Source organism: Mustela nivalis (assembly GCF_964662115.1).
Source record: "Mustela nivalis genome assembly, chromosome: 6".
In the NCBI taxonomy this organism is placed as follows: domain Eukaryota; kingdom Metazoa; phylum Chordata; class Mammalia; order Carnivora; family Mustelidae; genus Mustela; species Mustela nivalis.
Window position 1 is genome coordinate 129,997,617 of NC_139025.1, and position 23,200 is coordinate 130,020,816.

Below are 23,200 nucleotides of genomic sequence, written 5' to 3' on the forward strand. Positions count from 1 at the left end.
TGCTCACAAGCCTGAACATTTAATCGATGAAAGTCTTAGTTTTCAACAAAAACAGGCACATTACAGTCATCAGAAAAAATTTGGAAAGGGGCAGAACAGGTTATTGGCTCTTCTGTCCTAAGTGTGCCACTCATAGTCTTTCTGTTATTTTCAAACTGTGTACATTTTCTAAAAGGGATAATGCAAATGATTCTTGTCCCTGGAAACAGAAATAGCAGAAGGAACTGAGAGGGAGCTCCGAAGAGGGCCACTGGCTATGGGGTGCGGTGCTAATAGTTTTCTCATCCAAAGAATTAAGAAACTCCTCGGAGGTGTAGGACTGGCTTTGCAAACTGGGGAGTCAAGCTCGCTGGCTGGCTGTGAAGGCCCCAGGCAGGGGGTGGGCACCGGGGGCAGGGCCAGCTCCGGGTTAGGGAACCTGGAGCCGAGAGCCAAGAGCAGAGAGCCAAGAGCCAAGAGCCAAGAGCCAGGGCAGCCCCGGGGGAGGGGGGGGCGGGGGCAGCCCTGGAGCGGGGAGGGGCGGAGGCGGAGAGGGGAAATGGGGCAGCCCCTGGGGAGGGGCGCAGCGCCGCCGGAGTCGAGCATGGAGGCAGAGGCCGCTCGCAGAGCCGCAGGTAAGGGGAGCCGCGGCCGGCCTGGCCCCGACTCCGCTCGCCTCCCCCGCTGGCCGCCGCGATGGCCCCTCCCCGCGTGTCGGGTTTCAATGGCTGGGCTGGCCCGAGAGCTCGGGGCCCCAGCGCTGCAAAACAAGACCGTAAACAGCGCGCGGCGGCCAGGAAACTTTCCCCGGAGTCGGCGCCAGGGCGCCACAGGCCGCGCACCTGTCGCCGCCGGGGAACGAGGAGGACGCGGAGACCCCGGACGTCGGCTGCGGGGGGCTGCGGCACTCACCCCCAGGACGGGCAGTCCTGGAAGGGTCACGGCCACGGCCACGGCTCTCCAGCGCGTCTCCGGGGACACCCGGCGCCCTGACCGCTGACCCGGGCTTGGCGAGCTCCCCGCCTTCCCATAGCCTTGGTGGCCTTGTCTGTGAAATGGGGACCGCTCGGTGGGGGAGAAATCAGTACAGCAGCTCGGGTTACAGCGGGCACTTCTGCCCCCACGCCACCCCCTTCCCGGCCTCTGGGACAGCCTGTTGTGCCCCCAGGCACCTTGGGCGAAGGGCGCCCGGCCCCTAGCCCAGCAGGCCAGCTGGAGACTCTGGATTTGAGGGCGCGCCCCTTCCTTTCCTCCAACCCCCTCCTCTCGCTGGCCCCGGGAGGGGCCCTGCCCGTTTTGTCTCCGGAGAATCATACAAAAACGGTGCCACTTCTGACTTTGAAAGCAGGTGGAACAAATCCCTAGCGGGGTGGCTGCCGGTTCCGCAAAAGGAGTGTTTGCAGGGGAGCTGGCGTCCTGGTGCTGGATGTTGGGTACCAAGTGCTGAGGAAATGCCTCCTTGGCCCCTGCCTCTTCTTCCTCCTGCGGGGACAGGCGGCTGGAAGGGCCCCCCGGGGCCAGTACCTCTCGACCTCTGGTCCCCTGCACGTCAGGCCAGCCAAGAGGCTGACCAGCCCTGCCCGCAAGTGCACTCCAACCCCAGCCTGGGCGCTTTCTCCCGACACACATTTGTGTAAGGAAAAAAAAAATCAATCTTATGGAAGCTCCTCTGCCTTTTATTGGAAGCCAACAGCGACAGATAACTGGTTTTTATGGCCTGCCTTTAAAAGCTGTGACTTTGAGTTGTTTACCCCAGATTTCCAGTGAGTTAAGAGAAAGTGGCCGCTAGCCAATTGTATGAATTTTCCATTCCTTGGGAGTTTTCATTGGTCTAGAGATAGAGACATGGTTTCTCTCTGTTTTTAGAGAGGGAGAGGATAATGTATCCTTTTTAAATCCCTCCCCTCCCCGCCCTCCGCCACCCCCACAACTCCCCCGTCCTTTTTGGAAAGTTGGTCGCCATAGGGGGAGTGGTGCTGCCAGTTTGCTGGAGAACTGAGTCAAGAAACACAAGTGACAGGCTGTTCTGATCTCCTCCAACACCTCTGCTAGATGGAGAGGATTTGGGCACTTAGGGACTTACTGTTCAGAGCTATCTCCCTTATCCTCAACACTTAGTGGGCACAGAGTTGCTCAATCCATACCTTCTCCCTTACCTCCTCCTTTGAGTGGTCCCATGGGTCAGAGAGTTCTCCCAGCTATGGCCTTGGTGTTGTGCTTATCCTACCCAGTCTTTCTGTGTTTCATGGGAAAAGTCATGGTAACTTCACCTTCTGGAAAAGTGTAATTGGCCTAACTGGCTTATCCTACCCAGTCTTTCTGTGTTTCATGGGAAAAGTCATGGTAACTTCACCTTCTGGAAAAGTGTAATTGGCCTAACTGGCTTAAGGGTTTTTTTGTATTTCTTTCAGCGTTGGCTCTGGCTTTCATAGTTGCTGATGGACCAGAGGACCCATGGTGGTTCCACGTTAATAATTTCCATGTGTGTTAGAGCTTAATGGGTTGGACTTTTTATGTTAGCCGAATCAATGCCTGAGCTTTGATAGCCCGTTTCCAAAAAGGGCTTGAGCAAACTGTGTCTATGTTGGAGTCCATTTTCCTTTCACAAGGAAGCATTAAACTAAGACACGCTTTCAGACAAGGCTGTGTCTCGGTGACTACTTTAGCCCTAACATATAGGGAAAGGGCAGGTGACATTTCTGTGGGAGTCATGTTCTATATCTAGATGAATCTCCTCAATATTGGGGTGTCCAGTTGGGCACTATCTAGTGGGGCTCTGGAGCTACCCCCAGTAATTCAAGACAGGGAGAGAGAAAGAGACACACACGCACACACTCTCTCTCTCTCTCTCAGAGTTTGTATGTGTTTTTTATTTCTCTGATGCTGAAGACCTTCTTAGGTTTCAGCAGCCCTTCTGCTGCTGTCATTTTAGCTTAGAGCATCCAGGAGAAGAGAAGGAAAGTCACACGTGTTCTAGTTCCGTACTCCCCTCATCCTTCACCTTGAATTTCCCTCCTCGGTGAGATAAGGACTTGATTGACCTCGGAATGGTTCCTTGAGACCCTGTGCTCATCACAGCAGAGGGCTGGGCCCAGTGTAAAATTTGGGGTCCCTTCTGAGAGGGCCGTTTGGTTCGCCCTCATCCCTTTTGTTTATACCCAAATTGAAGCATTTGTGAGACTTGCCGGTTTGATGATCTCCATTTAGAAAGTCAGCTTAGTGTTCCGGTTAAGAAAAGTTTGGTGTTGGACAGTTTACACTAGTAATCAAGCCGAGCTTTATAGGAAAGCTAGCGAGCAAGGAAGACTCTAAAAGATGGGCTGGCTCCGAAGCTTGGGTCAGGGGAACAGGGAGAGTGGTGATGCCAGGGAAGGAACCAACTATTGGAGGGGGAAAACATGAAGCCATCTAGACACAGTGATTTCAGAATGTTCCAAAACATGCCTCTCGTTGGAGATAACTGAAGAGTTAGTCAGAAACACTAACGCCAGTTTGTGGGAAGAATCTAGAAAGGCCAGTAGTGCCTGCCGCGAGCCCTGTTGGGGACCCCGGAAGGCCTGCTGACGTGTGCCCTGGGATGTGGGAGGAGGGGAGGAGCTGAGGGCACAGCCCGAGGGCTCAGAGAGGGTGGAGTTCTGAGATTATGAGACCTAGACCCAGAGGAGGAGAGACCAGGAAGCAAAGAAACCCCTGGCAGGGCCTGGTGCCGAGAGAGGCTGAGGCGGGTGCAGAGTGGGGTCTGCTTGGAAGTGGGTCAGGGCAAGGGAGAAGTAACTTACCTAAGGTCACTTGCTAGGAAGTGGCAGGGTTGGGAGTCACATGGCGGGGGTGGTAGTGGTCTGAGTCCCCACAGAAAGGAGCCTCTTGTTATGGTGACGTTTGATGGGAGAACCGCCACCGCCCCCCACCCCACCCCAAAAGAGTGTAGGCTCTGGAAGGAAACACTCCATGAGGCAGTCCCGAAGGGGCCTCCCTCCTGAGGGAGGACCTCTTATGACCATAAAACTTAAAAAAAAAAAATCAAAATCAATCAGGTGTTTTGGATCTTCTCTAGTTCAAGGTATAGAAGCCTTCCCATAGATGCATGTGGCCAAGTGAGTTTCTGGAAGCAGGGTCTCATTGAGGGCAGTGGGCTGGGCTGGCCACTGGGACTCATGTCATTGTCACAGAGCATTCATGACCTTTGGTGAGTCTCTGTCCCTTCATCAGGGAAGAAGGGAAAGGCTGGGTGGGATGGTCTCTAAAAATCCTTTTGGCTGTGAGGTTGGTCAGTTACTTCCCACCCAACCAGACTGAGGGTAGGGCCTCCAGTGATCTTTCTTCTTGAGTACCTTGCCCTTACCTGGTGCATAGCAGGAGTTACCTGGGCTTTGAATGGAGAAATCATTTCCCCTAGGAGCTGGTGAAAGCCATTGTGGGTTGTGTGGTTGTAGGATTACTGGGAAATTTTCTGCAGATTGGGGGGTATCAGGATATGGGGTAATATACCGGCTGGCCTCAATCCCTGGGGCAGACGGGCCCCTGAACTGTGCTGTGGTCTGTGCATCCCTTGGAATATCTTTCCAGGGTCCTACTTGTCCTGGGAGATCCGGTCCTGAGCAGGCCCTCCTACAGGCTTGGGCATTTCATGTTACCTCCCCCACCCCTTGGCTGTGATTCCCTGCCGTAGAATGCTCTCCGTGCTAGAGATGGTTCTCGCTCGCCTCCAATTCTAAACAAGGGCTGTATTATGTCCGTGTTCAGTGGTGATCTCCATTGCATGAAGCCAGACCAGAAATGGCTGGTGTTCTTGACCTCCTGCCATGTCCTGGCAGCATGGAGTGAATGATCGAGGGGCCAAGACTCAGGCTGGATTGTGGGAGGACAGTGGGCACTGAGGTGTTGTCTTTCTGAACTTTGAAACCCTAGTCTGCTGACCTGCTGACTGGCCTTCCCTGGGCTCCTGACAGCAGTTGGCTCCTGGCCTCTCTGATGACATTCTTATTTGTAGCTCAGCATTGGGAAATTCCAAACAGAGGGTTGTAGAAAATGACCATGTTTTCTGCTGTGTCGTGTGATACAGAAAGATAAGTCAGGACAAAATTCAGGCACGTTTGTTGGTCAGATGCCCCCGGTGTCCTGTGACTTTTAAAGTCAGGGTTGCTGGGTTGCAGGGGGTGAGGGGGAGTTGGGGGGTAGTGGCAGTTACGACTGTCAGTAGTGGTGGAGGCTTGGGGCCTTTGAGTAAGGCTCATTAGGATGTAGCAGCTTTGGCTTGGAAATTCCATGCCTTTTAGTTCACCCTCTGTTGTGGCTTTTCTTTCCCAAGGCCTGCAGTCAGCAAGCTTGGGTCGGAGGGTGGGACACATAGTGTGTGTGACCCCAAAGGCATGTCTGTTGACATCCAGGCTTGCTGTTCCCACCCGACTCTGGCCCCCTGGGAGCTCTCTCCCATCAGACCCTTTGCATTCCCCATGCCCGGGCGGTGGCCTCATTCCCTACTTAACCCAGTACCTATTGTCTGTCCAGGCACAGAAACCTTTCCCTGTGCTTCTTTGCTCCTCCAAACGAGGGCAGCTACAGGGCCACTGGTTCCCAGCTGAGGTGAGGGCTAGAGGGCCAAAGGGAGGGCCGAGGGGGAGCTCCCATCCCTGCATGTTTTGGGGGCTCTCAAGGCCCCAAATCTCTTCTAGACCGCTCAGTTTCCTAGACTTGTAAAAATTAAGATAAATGTGTTTTTCTTGGAAACCAAGTTTCTAACCACTACTCTTGAATTCCATTAAGAGAGGGAGAAAGCTGTGTTCATGTCTTCGTTGCATTTTGCTGAAATAAGCCCTAATCAGGGTCCCTGAATATTTCACTCAGTGGTAAGAGCTCGAGAAGTCGATGTTATGGAGACGTCCCCATTGCACAACCTTCTTCCGGTGGTACTGTCCCTGTCCAGATCTCTTCTCGGAGACTGCTACTTTGTGGACTATTATTATTATTATTTTTAAAGATTTATGTACTAGAGAGAGGGAGAGAGACGTCATACAAGCAGGAGGGGGTTGGAGAGAAGGAGAGGAAGGGAACACTCCCTCTTGAGCCGGGAGCCCGACGTGGGGCTCCATGCCAGGACCCTGGGGTCACGACCTGAGCCGAAGGCAGACACTTAGCCGACTGAACCACCCAGGCACCCCAACTTCATGAATTATTTTTACCCAGTGTATGTAGCAGGTAGAGCTGTATAATGCCCAAACAGTGAATTATAGTTGGTGTTCATTTTGACCTTTTTTTTTTTTTCCCCAACAAGTGATTTCTGTAAGGTGTGTGTATTGCCTATTGGGCTCTTAGAACATCTTGGGAAAAAATTATTTTAAGCTATCCAGAAAGAAAGGTATGGCTTTGTGTTTTTCCTTACTACATGAACACTGAATAGAAATACTAAAATACTTGGAAATATTTGGGGTAATAAAATATGTTCTCCTGCTAAAGGATCGTCTAGTTACTTGTTGAGGAATATCTGTTGTTGATCATAGCAATAAAATTTGAATATCAACAAATCATATTGTTTTTATGTCTTTTATATTGAGATCCCCCACCCCAACCCTTGCCTTGATTCTATTTTTTTTCTCTCCTACTTTGAAATAGGATACCTATGTTTCTATTCTTTGGGGGGCTAACTTAGAAATTTTAATATGCATGTTAATTCTAATTCTGAAATTAATGAATTTTAAACCTTCTCTGGAGTCATCTAAAAGCCTTATAGTACTTTCATTCCACAGATCCCCTTCCCAGTTTTTGTGCTGTTGTTACATAGCAACCTGTTCTATTATGATTTTTAATTTCCTCCAGTTAGATGGTTTGTTTCGTATGGTCTGCACAGGCTTGGGTTTTATCATGTGCTTATTATTTTCTTTGCTCCCATTCCTCCCCCTCCCCCCTTTAAGATTTTATTTATTTGAGAGAGAGCGAGAGAGCAAGCATGAGGTGGGGGTTGGGGGGAGGGGGCAGAGGGAGAGGGAGAAGCAGACTTCCTGATGAACAGGGAACCCCACAGAGGCTTGATCTCAGAACAGTAAGATCATGACCTGAGCCGAAGGCAGATGCTCAACCTACTGAGCCAGCCAGGGGCCGTCTCCCATGCCTTCTTAATTAATTTTCTCTTGAAGTTATTTTCCTTTCTCCCGAGTGTATCCTTTAGAAATAACTTTAGTGAGGATTTTCTGGTAGCAAACTCCCACAGAGTTTGCTTTTCTAAACATTTCTTTATTAGCCCATGTTCTTGGAAATTACTTTTGCTAGGGAGAGGATGAAAGTCCTTTAAAAATGTTCTTCTATTATCCTCTGGCTGCCATAGTTGTGGTGGAGAAGGCTGCTGTCAGTCTACTTGGCCTTGGAGGCTCTGTCTTTGTCTTTTGGCTGCTTTTATGATCCTATTTTTGTGTTTTTTGTTTTGCAGTTTGACCACAGTGTGTCTAGGTGAGGATATCTCTTTTTCCTGCTTTGGGGATTGGTTGGGATTCTAATATCTGAGGATAGGTATCTTTCATCAATTATGGGAAAATTTCAATCAGTTCTTCAAATCCTGACTCTTGTTCATCCTATTTTCTCTTTCGAGAACCTCATTTAAGATTGTTACTGGACCAGAGGCACCTGGTGGCTCAGTGGGTTAAAGCCTCTGCCTTTGGCTCAGGTCATGATCCCAGGGTCCTGGGATTGAGCCCCATATCGGGCTTTCGGCTCGGCGGGAAGCCAGCTCCCCCCCCCCCCTCTCCGCCTACTTGTAATCTCTAGCTGTCAAATAAATAAAATCTTTAAAAAAAGAAAAGAGATTGTTACTGGACCTGGTTATCCTACTAACCCTCTTTCTTAACCTGCCTATCATGTCCGACATCAGTATCTTTTTGGGCTGCATTCTGGGTAATTTCTCCAGATATATTTTCCAGTTCATCGCCTACTTAAGACGTTCATACCTAGATCTACTTTCTTTCCCCTAGAGTCTTACTGCTCAAACAATAATTTTGGTTCTTTACATATCCTAAATTTTTTTTTTTTAAAGATTTTATTTATTTATTTGACAGAGATCACAAGTAGGCAGAGAGGCAGGCAGAGAGAGAGAGGAGGAAGCAGGCTCGCTGCTGAGCAGAGAGCCCGATGCGGGACTCGATCCCAGGACCCTGAGATCATGACCTGAGCCGAAGGCAGCGGCTTAACCCACTGAGCCACCCAGGCGCCCCTACATATCCTAAATTTAAATTTAAATTTCTTTAGCCGTATTTACTCTCCTTATCTTCTATACTGGATAATTTCAACATCTATAGTCTCTGTGGGTCCGATTTGTGCTGCCCTTGTTGTGGCTGTTTATTTCATCATACGTTCAGAGATTTTTTTTTTTTTTTTTGAGAGACAATAAAGTTTTTTGAGTGATAGCACAACGCTCCCAAAGAGGGAGGGGATCTGAGAGTGTTGCCCGTGTTCAGAGGTTTTTGAAATTAGGTCTGAAAGACCCCAGTCCTCGTGCTCAAACGTTCTGACCTGTGTGACTCAGTACTGAGGAGCCCCTTTTATGGCTGCTTCATCTATCTTTCAAGATGGGCTCATTTCATAATACCTTAAGGAAAATTCTTAATATTTTAGAATAATGTACATCTTATTCTTTCTGTTGGCAGGTTCATCGATTTTCCCCTTCGGAAAGAACTAGGATCTTAGCAGACTGAGACTGCTTCCAATGTTAGTTTATAAATCTGTCACAAGTTGAAAGCTCCCCGTAGAATTTCATTGACTTATGTGGAGGGGAGGGGTTAGAGTAGAAGGTCACCTCGGCCCCTCACCCCACATGTCTAAGTAGCAGTCACTTCTGCCATGTCTACCGCACATCTGGCTCATGCCTGCCATCTCTTTCTTGTCATCTCCACTGCCATCACTGATCCAAGACATTGTCGTTGGCTGCCTTAACCTGTATAGTCTCTTTGGTTTCCTGCTGCGTTGTGTTCTGGAAGAAGCAGTAAACACGCCTTCCAGCTATCACGCCCTGTCGGGGACCTTTTAACAACCTCTTCTTGCATTGTCCTTGAACCCTGAAGTCAGGAACAAAGCCAGGGTCCTGTAACTTTGGCTTCTACCCACCTGCTTCTCATGATTCCTGCCCTTCTTTCCTTGGCCAGCCATGCTGCAGCCACACCGGCTGACCTGTATCTCTTGGAATCCCTCCGCTCCTTTCTTCCTCCTGTATGTCTGGCGGGCCCTTGCCCCTGGTCTGCACAGGGCTGACATTTTATTCTTCGGTCCTCTGCTGAATGGTTGCCTCCACATTGAACTTCCCTAGTCATCCTGTCTCCTGTCTCCCCTTCCCTTCTCCTGCCATACCATGGGGGTGTTCAACTGTTTTTGTGTCTCCCCGACCAGCCTCTAAGTCCTATAAGTGTAGAGACTGTTTCTGCTTTTTTTCACCAGTGTAATCATTTCACCCTAAATGATGGCCAGGATGTTTTAAGTTGCACATTTTAACATAGCTTTATAGAAGAAAATTTTGCAAACCTTGGCTGTGGGGTTAGTATTGAATGTTTCCAGGGTCTGATTAGAACTCTTCCTAGGACCCTGGGGTATCAGGAAGACCTGGTGTCACCTTTGGGTAGGGACCCTAGGAGCAGGTGTCCTAGAAGCTTTAGGGCGTTACTATATTACTATTATTATTATTTAAACTGGTGGAAGTTTTTTTTTTTTTTTTTAAATTTAAATTTCACTTATTGAGAGAGAGAGAGTGAGCGAGCATGAGCAGGGAGAGTGGGAGAGGGAGAAGCAGACTCCCTGCTGAGTAGGGAGTCCCAGGGCTCGATCCTGGGACTCTGGGATCATGATCCAAACCAAAGGCAGATGCCTAACTGACTGAGCCACCCAGGTGCTTCCCCCTTCCAAGCTTTAAAATGCTTACCAAATGACAGTGCACACTAAGTCTGTACACTCTTGACTTTAGCCACCTCCCACCCACTGCTATCTTTTTTTGGAGTGCGTCTGAGCTGGACAGGGGGCAGAGGTGGGCATCATTGCCCTGTGATGCAGGTCGTGTGAACATATCCTCTGCAGGTAGCCCACTTAGGCCACATCAGCCTTGTCATTTGACCTCTTGCGAATTCATGTCCCTTTACTTCTCACAAGGTTTTCAAAACACATGTTGAAAGTATGACCATAATTTTTGAAAGACTCAAATAGACCTTTCTCCAAAGAAGACATACAGACGCCAGCAAGCCCTTAAAAAAGATGCTAAACATCACTAATCATTAGGGAAATGCAAATTAAAACCATAACAAATACCACTTTGCACCCATTAGAATGGCTGTTATAGGGAAAAAACAAAACAAAACAAAAACAACCCAAACCCCCACAAAACCCAGAAAATAACAAGTGTTGGCGAGAATGTGGGGAAATTAGAACTCTTGCACATTTTTGGTGGGGATGTAAAATGGTGCAGCTATTGTGGAAAACAGTATGGTAGTTCCTTAAACAATTAAGCATAGAATTACCATATGATCCAACAATTCTAGTTCCCAAAAGACGGGAAAGCAGGGACTGAAAGAAATATTTTAAATCCATGTTCATTGCAGCACTCTTTGCAATAGCCAAAAGACGATAACAGCCCAAGTGTCCAACAACAGGCGAATGGGTAAACAAAATGGTATTTTTACACACACGCACATATACGTATTATATAATGTAATATTATTCAGCCTTAAAAAGGTATTTTAAGCAGTGTTGTGCTGAGGACTAGCTGTCATTTGGTGCTGGTAGATAAAGTGTGGCTCTTAACATGATATAAATTAGTAAGCAGGGGCATTGGGAAAGGCTGTGCTGGAAATCTTCAGATCTGAGTTTGAGTCCAGCCCTACTACTGATTTTCTGTTTTTGAACTTCTGCCTCCACAGCTGAAAAATGGGGGTGAGCGCTTTGTTGACTTGGAGGGGTTGATGTAAGTTTCAAACCAGCAAGCACTTGTGTGGGAGCCCTTTGTAAATTGCAAGATCCCTTTGTAAATTGCAAAAACACTCTGCCAATATGAGATGTAAAAGGGTTCATTCTAATGTGAGAACTTATCATCAATATCCTAATACTTTTTCTCCCTGTTAATACTTTAAAAAAAATCTATTTTTTATTCCTTTAAGCATCTCTATGCCCAATGTGGGGCTCGATCTCACGATCCCAAGGTCAAGAGTTGCATGTCCTTGTGAATGAGCCAGCCAGGTGCCCCACTTTGCCAGTACTTTAGAAACTTTATCCACAGAAGGCAGAATATTCTTTTTTTTTTTTTTTTTAATTTCTTCCATTTAAAACTGCGCTGGTATTAACTTTGATGCAAGTAATTGTTACTTGGGGTGTATTTCTTCATCTACTTTTAGTTTTACACAAGAGTCCAGTGCCCTTATAAAAAAGTATCTATCTCAATACATTTCCAGTTACTGGAGAGTAATGGCCTTCTTCCTAAGTACGTAACTTTTGAGTTTAAGGTAAACCGATTCTTTTCCATCCATTCTCCTTGCATGGTATTCTGGGTGATGATTGTAAGTACTATTATGTGTACACAACTTCCTCTAGGACTGGGTTATAGAGACTAAGCACTGGTCTATTTTCAGCTCCCTGTGTTTCTTTGCACGGGGCTGGGTATGCCAAATAGAGGTGATCCCCCCCCCCCCCCCCAGAGGTATTATCATTTGCCGTGTAATAGATGAACATATAGAGATCTGATTTCTGGATGAAGGTTGGTGAAATCCATTAATAGCCACGATTTGGGGGTAAGTTCTGAGAAATGTTATTCTGTGAGCAATGGGTAAAAGCATTACGTTGGTGAAGAGTTATTTTTCTTCCTCTCGTCGCGTGCTGTGTGGTTTAGGGCTCTGGTTCCACTCTGGATGGTGGCTCCCTACATCATTACCCCACCAGCTCTAGAGCCAGCATGTGTTCATGGTGGTGTTATTGACACTGGGGCTGGGTACCTTTTTTGCTTTTCTTCAAGTTCTTGGTCAATTACACGCAAGATACAAAGAGTCAGGCTTTCTGTGTTCTTCCTGGGCGTGTGCAAAAAGCTTCTTCCTTCTCAGTAAAGGTTAAACAAATATGGCACTGTGCTGATGACCACATGGCGTAGAGCGGCTTGGTTCAGGGGTGAGGGAAGGCTGAGCTTCCTGCAGTTGTGGAAGCAAGGGCCCCTCTTTTGTTACCATTCATCAGGAAGCATATATGTGAGATGCTGTTTTGTTCTGTCTACCCCAAACAGGGCTTCACATTTGTCCCCCTCTTTGTATGCAAAAGGAAGGGTTGTTTCATTCCCACCTCAAATCCTTTTGAATGATGCAGGGGGAAAAATAGTTTTATCTTTGTATCCTTTGCCTGAAAGTAAGACGGACCAATGCTCAGATTAGAAGACCTTCATATTAGAAGCAATTAGGATTACATAAACCTTTGTGTGGGAGGCACATAAAGTCATCTGCATATTTTACTATCTTAGATTTGGGACAAGTGATTTATTCTCAGCCAAGGCAATGACAAGCTGCAAGTGGGCCAGTACTAAATATGTGATAACACAGCGACAGGCACCCTGTCAATTACTGGGGAACGAAACCTTCCCGCCACCACCTGCAGACCTTTCCCCAGCGTGCCTCCGTTCCCTGACAATTTTGCTCATCTGCTCAAAAAATTCTAACAGATTCTACATTCTGTCTTCCAACATTTTTTTTTTTTTCAATTCTTTGCTAAGACTATTTTGGCAATCAGATGCTCTTCAAAACCAACAAAAATATCCAAGTGTGTGTTTGCTTCACCTTCTGTTTTCTGCTCCTTTCTGTAGACAGGCGCTCTGCTGACAGGGTGGCCCCCTGCTGGGTGGGCCATTGGCCCTCGGCATTTGCACCTTTGCTACCCGTCTGAGAGTGATGCTTGCTTCTGCCCTGATGGTACTTTGAAGCACTGTTCTTGGGTGCCCGGGAGGCTCAGTCATTAAGCATCTGCCTTGGGCTCAGGTCATGATCCCAGGGTCCTGGGATCGGGCCCCGCATCAGGCTCCCTGCTTAGCAGGAAGCCTGCTTCTCCCTCTTCCACTCCCCTTGCTTGTGTTCCCTTTCTCGCTGTGTCTTTCTCTGTCGAATAAATAAAATCACAAAAACAATAACAAAACACTCTTCTCCAAGGTATGCTTGTCACATGTCTGTTAGTGTTTTGGGACAAGAGGTCCTTGGTTCAATAAGTCTGGGAAATAAATGCTGGATTAAGCAAATTACACTACTTCAGACTTTCTTTTTTTTCTTCTTCTTCTTTTTTTTTTTTTTTGCTTTAGGATTTCTAAATGTTCCATTTGCTGATAGGCCCGTAGAACTCCCAGCAGTGAGTTCTAGATGCCACAACAGACCTCCTTTTTTCTCTTTCCTTTGTTCTTAAGATTTTATTTATTTTAGGGAGAGAATGCGAACGTGCGGGGCCGGGGTGGGGCAGAGGGAGAGGGAGACAGTCTCAAGCGGGCTTGCTGCTTGACTGCGGAGCCTGATGCGGGGCTCGATCCCAAAACCCTGAGATCATGACCTGAGGCAGAATCATAGAGTCGTGTGCTTAACCGATGTTGCCACCCAGGCGCCCCTAAGTGCCACAGCAGACCTCCTTTTTGAAATGTGCTGGCCGTGGGAACCCCATTTGCAGCCTATCTTGGGGAGCCTGTGTTCCACAGGATATGCCTGGGAAAAGGCTGGAATGGCCTGAGGAGAGTCATTGTGCTGGCTGGAGGGACTGGGATTCTTTGATAGAAAGTAAATGCCAGGCCACGTTTTACACAACTGTGGGTTTTCCCAGCACCCGTTTCCGCAACTTTTGGACGTAGAGCGTTCCCATGAAACCTCTTGCAAGCTGGAACCAGGTAAAGAGAAGAGTCAGTTACCATTAACGTATATGGGAAAGGTTTTGAGCATGCCTAGACCCACAACTGACCTGCCTGGGACTCTTCTGATTCCTTAGGATGCCTCTTGCTAAGGGACACATAAAATAAATCAAGATAAAGGACAGAGGCACACGGACCCTGTGCAGAGTTCTGGGAGCTTAGCTTGATGCGTGATGTTGTTCCTGGGGAAGGACCTTGTCAGGACCATGGTCACGGCTCAGCTGTGTGGTGTGTCTGTGAGGGCTCACTGCAGAATGGAGGCTGAACACTATTTTTGCTTTTCACTTTTGATCATTAAAGCAAAAGTCCTCTTTGGATTTCTTCAGTTAGTGAAAAAAGGGAGCTCTTTCATAAAAGCAAAGTAGCATCACGTGAAGTTTGGGAAAGCCGGGAATACTTGTATATATGCAACAGCACCCCCCCCCCTTATTTTTAAAAATTTTTTGCTTAAACGTAATCATCGTTTAAGTTAAAAGTAGTTCTCAGTTTGAAGGCATCCTGTGGTGAAAGCTTTGGAGACCCAAGATGAAGTTTGTGAATATGGTATTTTTAAAATAGATTTTATTTATTGGAGCGCCTGGGTGGCTCAGTGTGTTAAACCTCTGCCTTTGGCTCAGGTCATGGTCTCATGGTTCAGTGGGATCGAGCCACACGTGGGGCTCTCTGCTCAGCAGGGAGCCTGCTTCCCCCTCTCTCTCTGCCTGCCTCTCTGCCTATTGTGATCTCTTTCTCTATCAAATAAATACATAAAATCTTTATTTTTAATGATTTTATGTATTTATTTGAAAGAGAGGGAGAGGGCACACAAAAGGGAGTGGGAGGGGCAGAGGGAGAGGGAGAAGCAGACTCCTCACCAAGCAGGGAGCCCGACTCGGGGCTCGATCCCAGGACCCTGAAATCATGACCTGTGCTGAAGGCAGATGTCCAACCACCTGAGCCACCCAGGTGCCCCGTGACTATGGAGATTTAAAGCATAAAGTTCGACACACAGCTCTGGGATTGTGCTGTGTGATAACACATGTTTCACTAGGAATCGGGGAAACTGATGAATTCCTGGTCCTGAAGTCTGAGCTCCTGAGGTAGCATTGGGGAGCCTTCTCCCTTCCGGTGCTGCCCTCACAGCCTTGCGTGTGCAGAACACCTGCATTCAGAACTCCACAGGCCCTTCTTGCAACATGCTTTGGGATCTCCTGGTGCCCTCCTCTCTCTGTTACAAACTAGTCTCCATATTTCCTGCTAAGTCCCAAATTAGTCGTTTAATCCCTGGTGGCAGTTTCTTCTATAATAAAGATTTCTTCTTATAAGTTCTTTTCAGAATAAAATTGATTTGTGAGGGAAAAGCAGGACACTGGTGAGAAAAATAAAGAAAGGCAAAAAAAAAATTCTATATTAGGAATATCCACACTTAAACCATTTTTGAAAAATAAAGTAGAATACTACCTTATAATTTTGTGTCCCTGAAATTTTTTTCACATGTTATGAGCAAGAGTTGTTCTTAACTATAATTCAAGAATGACAACCCACATGACTACAAAAAAATCAAGTGTTTACAGTCAGCTTTTCCAGTGACATAATGCCTTATAGTTAAATGATGGATGGATAGAGGCTTTCACTGAGGTCAAAATTCTCAAGAGCAGGGCTAGTAAAACTTAAAATATCTGTTAATGTTTCTCATAATAGTAGTCCCATATGAGAAAAATCTCACTTTGCTAAAATGAAAGAACTTTTCTCATCATCGTGGTGAGGTAGTACTTGGAAAGAATATTCTGCAAGTGATACTGAATAAATGGTTAAGTGCAGAGCATTGGCCTCTTTCAGGTTTTTCATTAATTGGCAATGCTCTTTATATGAGGAGGACCCAAAAGTACTGGGAATGCCCTAGAGCATTAGGCTTTGCTGGCTTGAGCAGCAGTGCTGACCCAGTAGTGGCTGTGGCTGATGGGCAGTGGGTGACAGGTAGTGGCTCAGTGGGATACCATTCATCCTACCCTGGGAACTGGAGCTTTGGGACAAAAATCCTGAATGATTCAAGTTTTTTCCCCAGAAGTATGCTTTAAGAGGTTCCACTTTGTTGTTGTTCTGGTGACTACAGCAAACATATGCTTAAAGTGAATTCTTAAATTGGGGACTCGTTTGGGGATTTCATTTTCTTTACGGTCTGCAGTGAATTATCATTTCAACTGTGTGCCTTTTTCATAAAAGCATTTTACGTTGTACTGAAAAGATTACATTCTTTTGGCTTTGGAAAAATATTTCCTGTTCAGTTCAAGCCATTAAAGCCTGTTAGCATTTCACATCTGGAAGCCCCTGCCCAGAGTCAGCCTTCCATCACCAGGGAGGGGAGTGTGGCCGCCCAGCTTGGCTCCAGAGCGCATGTGTGAAACACCCCAGACTTGTTTACTTCCTGGAGGCCCAAGTGTGCCCTTGCGGTTTGGGTGGGTGGGAGGCTTCCTTCCTCTGGGGGTCGTGTGTGTGTGTGTGTGTGTGTGTGTGCGCGCGCGCGCGCGCGCGGCCTGTGCTTGTGCCTCCTGGGCTGGGGAGGAGGGAGTCTGTCTTCCCACCGATATGGGGAGGGGTCTTTCTTCCTCCAGAAGGGCAGGGGTTCCCTTTCCCATTGAGCACTGAATGCTTCCCCTCCTGCTGTAAGCATCTCCTTTTTTCATTCCTCCCAGATTCCCAGAAAACAAACCCAAACATTTTGTGTGTCAGAGCTCAGCTGCTGGAGCTTTTCTAACGGGGGATTTCCCTGCCCATCTCCACCCCCCACACCCAGACGGAGGAGAACTAATTAAAACCCAAAGGGCTGAAAATGGAGCTTCCCTCCCCTAGGCTGGTTTGCCCGCCCCAGGACACTTCTTAGGAGTTTGGGGTCTGTGTCCAGCTTGGAGGATTTAAAGGGGGGAACAGAGCATGGGTGAGTGTTGAGGTGTTTGCAGCTGCCCTCCACTTCCCAGAGGGTTAATCTCTGCCTTTCAGGGCCCCGCTTCCCAGAGGCAGGCCTGATTCTTCTTGTGAGCTCCCCCCCCGCCCCCCGCCCAACATTACCCCCAACAAGGAGAGCCAAGGGTGGCCTGGGTTTACTGCCCAAGGAGTTCTCTGAGGGGGGTCTCACAGCGTCAGTCGGCAGAACCAGCAGGGGAAGTGATTTCATGGTGTGTGAGGAGCAAAACACATTCATTGCATTTCTCCTGACCACAGGCGACCAGAACTGAGGCCAGGTAACCCTTGGCAGCCTGTGAGGCTCCCCAGGCCCTTAGAGCACCCAGGCTTCTGGGCTTTGTGGCCATGGTGAGGCGCCCCTCTCCCAAAGCCCTGAAGACCACAGTGTCCTCCTGACTCCTGTCCCAAGGGGCCCAGTTGGGCTTCTCAGTGCAGCTGGGGGATGCCACTGTCCTGGGAGCCTCAGATCTCACTGGAGGCCTGGGGGCTAACAACCATCTCACCTGGGAAGCCCCAGGCAGCAGGGAGGTGGAAGGAGGCAGATCTTTACTCCTTCCTGGGGGCAGTTAGGGAAACTCGGTTGTTCAAGCTGCTTTCATGGGGCTAACATGCCGCCTGAGCTGGCTACTTCAGGGTCGAAGAAACCCTCTCTCCTGTTTGATCTTCTTGATTTATTTCAATGTGCACAGTCTTTTTTCATACCTGTGGGAAGCCACCTGATTTTCTAGAAGGATGACCAGCGGTTTGAAGGAAGAGCCCAGCTGACTGCCTACACGAATTTCCCAAATGATTGGTGTGAGAAAGGCCTTGGGGGTTGGGGGTGTCTTCTGTCTGTGCAGGGTAGGAGAGGAGAGGGGTGCACACAGGGTGCTCCGAGGAACACCCTGGGTTGGGAGAGAGTCGGGCAGGGCTGCCCACTCTCATTTGCCCACCGAATTCCTGTGTGTGTGTGTGTGTGTGTGTGTGTGTGTGTGTGTGGTGTCCTGAGGGACCAGAGAGGTGACAAAGGTGGATTCACTCCCATCCTAAGCTGAGCTGGGATTGGAACATAGGACTCAGGGGTCCCCTGGGCTTTTGCTCTTTGGGGTTCCAGGAAGGCTTCTGGGCATGCTGGTGTCTCAGATAGGCGTTAAGGATGTCAAGTTAGAAGGGGTGGGGAACAGGGGCCTAGGAACCTGTTGGATGCTCTTGGGGGTGTATGTGGAATTCTAAAGGGCCTTCCTGGCTGGGTCACTAATGTAATCTGAGTGTTTTGTGCAGATCCTGAGCACAGTCAGACCTGCTGCTGACTAGCCAAGCATTTTCCTCTCGGCCTCGGTTTCTTCATCTGTAAATGCGGGTGAAGCCGGGATTCCAGCGTGGATCCATCCGGCTCCTGGGCTCTAGGCTTGGAAGGCCCAGTAAGGAGTAGGGGCGCCTACAGGTTCAGCTCCGGTGCTTTGTCTTGTCAGTTGCGGGGGCTTTGGGGCTCATGGTGGGGAGTCTGGGCTTCCTGGGCTTTTTGCACGTATATGTGAGTCCACAAGCATGTGCCTTTCACAGCAGAATATGTTGGCTGGGGGTACAGCCCTTCTTAGAGAGGGTGAGATCCCAGAGTTCCTCACTGACTGACTCATTGTCGCCAAGAGGACTGTTAATTCTTTGTCTTTATTTGAAACATTTGTATCGTGCATTTATAATTGTAATTTCTTGGGACCCATGTTCTCCTCAAATATTTTTTAAAAAATTGAATAGTGGGAGAACGTATTTGCTCAGTGACTTGTCACTCTCTGTGTGTGCCCAGGACACGTTCAGCATATCAAGCCTGGGGCAGGAGGGGGGCTTACGCATAGGTGGGGGTCTGGTCCACAGGTGCTCTGGACATCCTCCCCTCCACATAGGATGCCCAGAGCCGAGTCCAGGATTCCCAGAGGAGAGGGGACTGCAGAGCCCCCTCCCACTTGGGGACATGCCCATCCGAGGGTGGCCAGCATCCCGGGGAAACTGACGACTGCTTCCGAGCTCAATTGGATGCTATCAATTTGGATGATTCTTCGAGGGTATAACTTTCCTCGCGAGTGTGAGGACAAGAAAGAGATGCTGAGGAGCAGCCGGCGGGAAACTTGCACAGGAATGTGTGCAGGTGTCTCCTTGTGTATGCACACGTTTGCAGTTCCCACCAAATTGTACATTTCAACTCTCTACGTAACAGTGGCCGAGCGCTAGGAGACGGGCTGGCAAATCTCATCAACTGCACAGCGAGTACAGCGGCCGGCAAAATAGTAACTTGAGCTCAATTTTGTCCATTATCAAGGTTCTCACCAGTTAGTGTCGGCTCTCCATGCCCCTGCTTGTGCCTGTGGCTGCTGTGGCTTCCCTCCCTGGGAAACAATTTGGTGGTTTGGGTGTATGCAACGAAGTTTCTGTAGCATTCTAAGGTGGGGGTCAGGTGCAGCTTCCTTTTTTTTTTTAAAGATTTTATTTATTTGTTTGACAGAGAGAGACCCAGCAAGAGAGGGAACACAAGCAGGGGGAGTGGGAGAGGAAGAAGCAGGTTTCCCACCAAACAGGGAGCCTGATGGGGGACTTGATCCCAGGACCCTGGGATCATGACCTGAGCCGAAGGCAGCTGCCTAAGGACTGAGCCACCCCAGACTCCCCCAGGTGGAATTTCCTATCTCCCCCGTGTCCCTGCCAACCCTGCCATTGGGAATGTCTTCTATTTTCTTTTAGCACCTGATACGGAACTATTTTTTCATTAAAAGAAAAATTGAGGAAACAGGGTAGCTGGTAGCTCCATGGGTGAAGTGTCTGCCTTCGGCTCAAGTTATGATCCCAGAGAACTGGGGAGACCCACATGGGGCTACCTTCTCGGCAGGGGAGTCTGCTTCTCCCTTTCTCTCTACCCCCCTCCCCGGACTCGTCTCTCACTCACTCTCTCTCTCTTTTCCCAAATAAATAGTTAAAATCTTTAAAAAAAATTAAAAAAAAATAGGGGAACATAATTTTTATGGCAAACGTTACTTGTGTGCTTACAAAAAAAAAAAAAAATCTTCGAGAAATAAGGGACCTCCCCTTTAACAAAAGAATAAAACTAATGTCATTTCTTACTGTCTTTTTTCTCCTGGCAGGTGTTTACCCTGTGGATATTTTGGAAGATGACCCTGAAAGGCATCGGGAAGCAGCCCTGGCTTACTATGCCACGCTTAGGGAAGGGATGCAGCCCTCAGAAGAGCTTTTCTCTCTTCCCACGGGGGAGCAGGTACGTGTGATCGTAAAATCTAACTTACTAGAGAGTAGAATGTTAGTACTAAAGAGAGTATTACAGATTTAAAAACAACAACAACTTCTGGAGTGAATACTAGAATAATTCTACTTTGAGAAGCAGAGGAATTCTAGAATGGGATTCTGGAGTCTTGAGGATAAGTCCGGTTATGCAAGAGAGTGAACAGAATAGCCTGCTGTGAATCCCACACCTATCGCTTACTAGCTATGTGAGCTTGAGCAAGTGTCTTAACTTTTCTGGTTTTGATGTTCTCATATCTAAAATTAGGACAATAAAAATCTTTAAAAAGAAAAGGGGGCTCCTGGGTGATCAGTCAGTTAAGCATCTGCCTTCAGCTCAGGTCATGATGCCAGGGTCCTGGGATCGAGCCCTGCATCAGGCTCCCTGCTCGGCGGGAAGCCTGCTTCTCCCTCTCCCACTCCCCTTGCTTGTGTTCCCTCTCTTGCAGTGTCTCTCTCTGTCAAGTAAATAAACAAAATCTTTAAAAAAAAAATGGGGGGCGCCTGGGTGGCTCAGTGGGTTAAGCCTCTGCCTTCAGCTCAGGTCATGATCTCAGGGTTCTGGGATCGAGTCCCGCATCGGGCTCTCTGCTCAGCAGGGAGCCTGCTTCCTCCTCTCTCTCTCTCTGCCTGCCTGCCTACTTGTGATCTCTGTCTGTCAAATAAATAAATAAAATCTTTAAAAAAAAATTGGGACAATAACAGAGCTTACTGGGGTGCCTGGGTGGCTTCCTCGGTAGAGCATCAGACTGTTGATCTCAGGGTCCTGTGTTCAAGCCCCACATTGGGCGTGGAGCCTATTTGGAAAACAAAAACAAAAGCAAAACAAAAACAAAAACAAAAACAAAAAACACCAACCCTTTCCCCTGCTGGAACTTACCTTGAATTGTCCTTAAGGAGGACTAAATGAGACACTGTTTATGTAATGCCTGGTTGGGCCTCAGTTTCCCCATGTGTCAAATGAGGGGCTTGGTTGCTCTTTGGTCTCTGTGGTTTGGCTCAGCTTTAAAATTCAGTTATATTAAAATTTCAAACTATTTAAAATAGTTCTATTTAAAATTTAGTTATATCCATATGATTTTAGGCACTGAAAAGATAGACTTTTGGGTTAGGGCTGGGAGAGAACAGAGAGAAATGAAAACCTTTTGTTCGTTAGGATGGAGGGACTGTGGGTAAAAATTTTAAATTGCGTTACTGTGAAGAACATTTTTTCCCATGCAGTAAGTAAAAAAAAAGAAAAAAAAAAAGAAAAAGAAAAAAGAAAAGAAATATGAATCTTGGGTTGTACCTCAGTCTGTAACACTTCTTTCAGATTTAAGTCCGATCTGTTTCAAGAGACAAGATTTTCTTGGTCATACGTAGACTTTGCTCGTACCTACTGATACCATTGCCGTGTATCCAGCACTGCAGAGTTTTAGTTCACTGTACTGAAGCTGTTCCAGAGTTCATTAGAACAGTGGCTTGTGCAGCTTACACAGTTGTGGCTTTCTTGAGATCTTGGAGATCATGCTAGTTCAAGATCAAGGGCTACAAGAATCCCCTGGGTGATTCTGCAGGGCCGAGCTGCGGACCGACGTCCCTGCCCGCACACGCTTTCAGCGCCCCCTAGTGGCAGTTAAGCCAAAAACGGAAGCCAGCTCTCCATTGGGGTTAGGGTTGCTAATTCTCTGGGGAGACACTGGCTGTGGGCTGCAGGGTGGGCTGGAGTGTGGGGAGGGCAACCTGAGAAGCGGGTGAAATCTGAAAGCTAGCTCTGGAAGGCTCTACGAAGCAGTTTCAGTCCTCAGCTTTCATTTCACCCTTCCTTACGAGATTGCATCACATAAACCTATTATCTGAGTCTGTGCAAAGAGTGAATAATTTTAGTGTGATTAGCAAAAACATAATAAAATAAGACAGCTTTTAAAATTAAGTTGTTTTTATGTGATAGAAATGCTGAAAGGACTTTATAACTATCTGCTTCTCCCCTCCTTAGAAAAAAATAAATTTTCATGAGAAGATTTTCAATTGTTTTTCTACCATTTTAACAGTTACTTAAGAAATGGTAGGCATTCCCTATCACTTAGCAGTTGAAATAGTCTCATTTGGGGTGGTATCAGACTTCCTCATGGCTTTTAGCAAATTTAGTTTTTCTCTTGGAGTCCAGAGAAATTTTTCCAAACGGAGAGAAAGATGAGAAAATGATTTGAGGATACTTCATGCCGCATTGCTCTGGTTCTCCGGAAAGTCTCAGTTAACTGTTTCCAGTCTTGAAACTGCCCTATCACATTTAAAATACAATAAAAAAAAATACAATACAGTAATACTTATTGATTTTTCTGGTAATAAGCCAGTGTATGCTCATTGTATAATATTTGGGAACTATCTTCAGAGACAGAGAAAATGAAAAAAACATCACAATTGATGCTGTGAACATTTTGATATGTTTCCATTTGACTTTTATTTCTGCATATACTTTTTAAACATTTAGGTCACTCTCAGAATACACTCTCAGGTATAATAAATGTGATGTCGATATAATGGAAATAAATTCCATGTCGATATAATGCTTTGTACATTTTTTTTTAAAGGATTTTATTTTTTAGGAATCTCTGTACCCAACATGGGGCTCGAACTCACAACCCCGAGATTTAGTGTTCCATGCTGCCCCCACCACTGAGCCAGCGAGGCACTCCTGTGCGTATTTTTAATGGCCTCTAATAGCCCCCTCGTGGGACAGCCAGCTCGGGGAGGCTCCTGGCAGGGGATTTGAAGACAGGGAGCCACCCAGCTGTTTGCGGCTCTCAGAATTTGTTAGGAAACATTTCTCTCAAACCACGGAGGCCGGCCATAAACTTATATAGGCGACCTGCCCGCCTAGCTCAGCTGACACATGCTCTTTTCATTTTCTTCTGCTCTCCTCCGTTTTCCAAACAGACTTGGCAATGGAACGTGTTGACCTTTTGCTTTGGAGCCGGGAACATTACGTCTGATGGCCACAGAGAGGCTACCAGCCCTGGGTAGCCTGGGAGGGTCCCAGTGTTGGAGGCCCCGAGACGCTGCTTGGTGTTGCCGTTGTTCAGAAGCAAACAGGCACCAGCACTGTTCTGTCTCTCACAGCAGAGGTTCTCTGCCCTTGGGCTGCCTCAAAGTCAGAGCCGAGCC

At 47.6% G+C, this 23,200-nt stretch overlaps 1 protein-coding gene across 3 annotated transcripts in view; it reads left to right on the forward strand.

The window, feature by feature from the left end:
* The first annotated feature begins 245 nt into the window (after nucleotides 1–245).
* The window catches only part of LOC309867540 (protein FAM169B-like), an 87,341-nt gene continuing 64,386 nt past the window's right edge, over nucleotides 246–23,200 (forward strand). Inside the window, exons 1-3 of one of the 3 annotated variants that reach the window (XM_082736492.1) lie at nucleotides 17,090–17,585; nucleotides 18,053–18,192; nucleotides 19,903–20,033. In XM_082736492.1, the coding sequence (XP_082592618.1) occupies nucleotides 18,126–18,192; nucleotides 19,903–20,033 (198 nt within the window). In that variant the 5' untranslated portion in view covers nucleotides 17,090–17,585; nucleotides 18,053–18,125. Of the gene's footprint in view, nucleotides 615–17,089; nucleotides 17,586–18,052; nucleotides 18,193–19,902; nucleotides 20,034–23,200 lie in introns of those variants that run through there. The other 2 variants (XM_082736491.1, XM_082736493.1) reach the window with 2 other exon arrangements.